Raw genomic sequence first — 5,370 nt, forward strand, 5'->3', positions numbered from 1 at the left:
CCCTGTCCCAGATGAAGATAATCTCAGGATGATCACCCAAATGCGCTCACCAAGCTCAATGAATGCACAGAGCAGGGTGCTAAGGTGAGTATCATGGTAAGAAACACAAACCTGCTTCAACCACTTCCTTCATGAATGGGAAAGGCTGTAAGTTTTGAAGTCATGACAACCTGGTTCCACATCTGGGATCTTTATTTACCAGCTGTGTAATCTTGGGCAAGGAACTTGCCTTTCTGAGAATTAGTTTTATCATCTATAAAATGATAATGATTACACCAAAATCACAAGTTTGTGGAGAAAAATAGATGCAAACTGCCTCATATATGGGTTGGCACATAGTAATGACTCTATAATTAGTAAATACTGTCATTAAGTGTAAATAATTTCTAAAATGATTATTTTCATTAAAACAACCTCCATGAAACCTTAATGATGAATGAAAAAAGGTGATTCCAAACTTACAAAGCAGCAAAAACATTAAATGGTACCCATTATGTTGGCATAAGGCTGGAGGGTACTGCTTGAAACCTAAGTAAAAGAAATCGGCTGAATTAAATTCATCAAGTACTTACTACATGCCTCCTATGAATCTCTTCTGTAGACTAATGAAATACACTTTGCTCTTTCTAAAATACTATATTATACAATGTTGTTTTATTCCTTTACTATTCATTTGGTTATGAAAAGAAATTAGGGTGAGTACTAATACAACTCTGAAAAAGTATCTGCCCAAGATAGCACACCACCCACTGTTAGTACAGCTGCTCCACCCCTCTCCCCAGTTACACAATGAGCCGGTTTATTCTCCTTTCAGTCACTCACCGTCCCCTCCTGAGCTGCTGCCACAGCTTCTCCTGAGGGGTGAATGAGTCATCACGGTGCTTTTTCACAAGGGGAATATAAGCAGGCACGACAGCCTGGGCACAGCTCTGCACAAACTGAAACACCTCCTCCTTGGATGGCGAGTCAAGGTCATCAAAAAAGATACCCCCGATGCCCCTCCGCTCCCCACGATGGGCTATATAAAAGTAATCGTCACACCTGGAAAACAGAGCAAGGCCAAATCAGGGATCAGAGGGAAACAACAAAGGCATGAACGTCAATGTGAGTGCTTCCACTTGGAGCGCCATCCTTGACTAAGGCCAGCAGTGTCCTCACTCTTTGTCCAACTATGAAAATGAAAAAAGGGCTTTAGATGGATCTCCTGCAATTAGCACCGATGTAGAATGTACTTATACTTTTATCTGCAAAGCAAGTAGGCAATTTAATACATGTCTATCTAAAGAATATGGATATTAAGACCTTTAGTGAAAGAGAAACAAACAGCCCAGTTTTAATACTGTATATCTTGAAACAAGTGGAATCGCTGCCTCAGAAGCAACTTATACTTAGATTCCATTACATACCTACCAAACATCCTGAGTCTCCTCACAACTCTTGTTTGTTTTTTCTTTAGAGTTTCTTTCACAAAGTGTCCAATTCCACCTTTCTCCTTGCCACACATCTCTGGTACATTTCCATCTGTCCCTAATAGTTCTCCAGCCCTTCCTATGCCCTCATATATCACCATGGCAATAGAGAGACAATTCTCACCTGGGAAGAAAATTTAATTTCCCACCAGAGGATTAAAAAGCCTTGGATTTGCAAACATAGATCATCTTAAAGTTTACATTCGAAATCATTTGGAATCAAAGAATATACTGCTACCCAGTTTTTATTGCAGACATTCAAATATTCCTAAGTCAATAACTTATGAAAACCACTTAAAACTGGTATCCCAATTCTAGGGGGCAATGAAATAGTTCAACCTTCGTCAGCTAAAAAATGGTATTTAGTGAGGAACAAATATACTTTAAGTATCATGACCTACCATTTTTTAAATTTAGGGTAGAGATCTGGGCCGTGCCGGTCACAAGCCTCCTTTAGAGTTCTGTGAAAATGGACGGCATCCTCTTGGTTCAAGTACGTGGGAGTAAGGTCACTTCCCCCACCAAACCACCAATGCTTGTTACCTACCAAATCAAGACATGTAAATGTGACTTGGACTCTGGACTTTGAGATGCATCACATTACTCACTGTATCAGCAAACTTAATTTATCAGCTAACTTTATTAAGCATGAAAAGGGTGACAATCAAAAACACTGAACTGGACCCTGGCTGGCTGGGTTGTGTCATCTTGATATGCTAAGATTGTGGGTTCGATCCCCAGTCAGGGCACATACAGTAATAAAAAACACTGAACTGGACCCTGGCTGGGTTGTGTCATCTTGATATGCCAAGATTGTGGGTTCGATCCCCAGTCATGGCACATACAGGAATCAATCAATGGATGTATAAATACATGGAACAACAATGTCTCTCCACCTCCCACCTTTCTCTCTCTCTCTCTCTCTCTCTCTCTCATCAATGTCTCTCCACCCCCACCTTCCTCTCTCTCTCTCTCTCAAAAAATAAATAAATAAATAAAGAAATAAAACCAACTGAAATGAGCTCTAAATGGCCTGTAAGGCCTGGACAGGAAAGAAGTAAGAAACTAAAAAGTGAGAGTAGAACTAGGCAGGGAAATGATACACAGGGCAGGGAATGATCAAACACCACAGGTGGACCAGGCAGTGGATTTTAACTCTGGCTACCTATTAAAATCACATGAGAAGCTTAAAATGCCTCTGTTGGTCACAATTTAAAAAAAAATAAAAATAAAAGCAAATATCTGTCCCAGGCATCTATAGCTTATTTAAAAACAAAACAAAACACACAAAAAAACAGGAGATTCTTATGCTGCCTATATTAAATACCATCTCCCCTTCCCCCCAGAAAGGGTAAAAATACTTGCTGAGGGAGACAACTCAAATAGTTTGAGAATAACTATTTCATGTGCTTAGTTAGGTCTATAGGTTGTCAGTACCAGTTGCCAATTTTTTAAACATAAGCAACTTCAAAATGAAAAGTTAAATACATTGACTTTAAATGCCATCACCTACAGAGACATGAAGAGGAGTAGCGTGGCACTGCACAGGCGCTCTGACAGGTGTAAGAGCTGGCTCAGCTAACGGGATTCCTAGGCTGGAATTACACATGCATAATGAGGCAGGATCAAGTGCATCCCATCCTACAGTGCACTGGTGACTAGCAAAGTCATGCATGTGGAAGATATTTTCCAAAAGCAAGTTCTCAATTTCAACTTAATCTTGCACATGAGGTTTTCCTTTGGGTGGGTTTATATTTGCAAAGAACCCTGTGTGCACTTTAAGTTCAGGTTCATTCAACTGTTCCTTCTGTGTAGGAGGAAATATGGAGCAACCAGAGTTGAGCCAATCCCGTTTTCATGTCCAGTGCATAATCCATTGCACCTGCTAAGGAATAAGCCATCATATGCCTCCTGAGAAACCTAGTTAAAATTGTATTTATTCTCTCTCGCTGTTAGATGTTATGTCCTCTAACCTGCTTTAAAATACACATTTGGCACAGTAGTACTTTCCACAGCTCCAGACATACATACCATCAGCTTCTTCTACTTCAAAGTATCTGTAGTTGAAATGGATGGTAGGAGCATGAGGATTCTTGGGGTGGATAACGGAGCTCACACCCATAGCAGAAAATGACAATTTACCTGGAAAGTAAAACACACAGTGAGCTGCTCTCAATCACTTGGCTTGATACAAAGTACCCCCAACATGGTTTTTGGATCAGTTTTCAAAAGCTGCTTTTTAATTTGTTTCTTAAAATATAATTTAAAAAAAAAAAGTAATTGTGAACATGCTTATGGGACATATGCACCCAAATGGCTTTTTACAGAAGCAATATTTATTTCACAAATAAAACCTGTGGGGAAGAACAGCTTGCAGCAACTACTAAAGGCAACTGAGACTGGCTTACCATCTTTAGTCTTCAGATTTTTTCCTCTATTTCTCATTTGCTTTGCTGCTTCCTCAGAAAGATGTCCATGAACGACAGAAATGCTCACCCCGGCCTTCTCAAAAACATGCCCATCTTGAAGTACACAGCTGATGCCCCCACCTCCTGTTTATAGAAATGTAAAATGAGCAAAGAATGAAAAACAGAAAATAAAATGCAAAATTTAAAAAAAAACAACACCCTTGCATGAGGTGATGGGACTGGGACTTATTCTCCTCCTCTATTTTCAATATCTGTATATTTATAATTTTCAGGTGCAATAAAATTAGATAATTAGCTTAGCTTTATGACATTTGCTACTGATAGTAGGCAAATATTATTTCTTCAAATCACATAATTGAATATTTCTTCTACATTTTTATGCCGTCATCTAAAATAAATCACTGGGCACTGGCCGGTTGCTTGGTGGTTAGAGCATTGGGCTACGGACTGAAGGGTCTCCGGTTGGATTCCGGTCAAGGGCACTTAGTTCGGTTGCAGGCTCCATCCCTGACCTGCAGGCTCCATCCCTGACCGAGGGGCACATGAGGGAGGCAACCAGTCGATGTGTCTCTCTCACATCCATGTTTCTCTCTCTCTGTCCCCCCCCCTCACTTCCCCTCTCGAAAAATCAACGGGAAAAATATCCTTGGGTGAAGATTAACAACAAAAAAATAAATAAAATGAAATAAAATAAATCACCAGAACATTTTCCTTTCAAATACTACTGCTTTGGTTATGATATATGAGAGAAAACTAAGGTTAAAAACAGGAATGGATATATTTGAAAACTTTTATTATTACTGAATTTAAGAGCTCCATATTGTTTCAATTGTTTTTTTCTTAGTGTTTGTTTTTTTGTTTTGTTTACAGGCAACTAAAAAACAGTATTCGATCACTTGGGGATTTGGAACTCTAAATTGAGTGAGACCCAGTACATTTACCTATATGAGCTTTACTATTAGTAGCCGGTCTGTTTGTTTTTTAAAACACTAGAGTTACTACAAGAGTAGCTGTCATAAAGATTCATGTTTAGCTTGTTTTATTTCTAAGACTTCTTTGAGCTGGATAGGACATAAGATGATCCAGTACAACTGTATATTACAAATAAGAAAACTGAGGCACAGAAATGTAAAACACCTTCTCCAAGAACACATTTGTTTCCTGCTTTTTTAAGCACTTACATATATTTACCTCATTTAATCCTTACAATACCCTCATATATTATTTCATAAGTGAGGAAACAGAGAAAAAAAAAGTTAAGTACCTTCAGAAGGTCACACAGCTAGTCTAGTACTTGAGGTTTTGTGTCCTGGTTCAATGGCCTTCGCTTGAAAACATTACAAGATGGAAAACGCTATGAAAACCAGGTTTAACTTCACTTAATATAAATGTGGCAGGATCACAGCCCCAAACCAGCTGATAAGAAGTTGCTGTAGAAAAGCCAGAAATCCTTCAAGTTTATGATCAAGGTG

The 5,370-nt window shown here is 39.0% G+C and overlaps 1 protein-coding gene across 1 annotated transcript in view; it reads right to left on the reverse strand.

Moving 5' to 3' along the window:
- Window positions 1-5,370, reverse strand: part of CPOX (coproporphyrinogen oxidase) — an 11,219-nt gene that overhangs the window by 5,078 nt on the left and 771 nt on the right. The window contains exons 2-5 of the mRNA XM_005867979.2: window positions 3,878-4,021; window positions 3,501-3,611; window positions 1,871-2,012; window positions 823-1,041 (exon numbers count right to left, since the gene is read on the reverse strand). Of these exons, the coding sequence (XP_005868041.2) occupies window positions 823-1,041; window positions 1,871-2,012; window positions 3,501-3,611; window positions 3,878-4,021 (616 nt within the window). The remainder of the gene's footprint in view (window positions 1-822; window positions 1,042-1,870; window positions 2,013-3,500; window positions 3,612-3,877; window positions 4,022-5,370) is intronic.

Source organism: Myotis brandtii, unplaced genomic scaffold (genome assembly GCF_000412655.1).
Source record: "Myotis brandtii unplaced genomic scaffold, ASM41265v1 scaffold257, whole genome shotgun sequence".
NCBI lineage: Eukaryota > Metazoa > Chordata > Mammalia > Chiroptera > Vespertilionidae > Myotis > Myotis brandtii.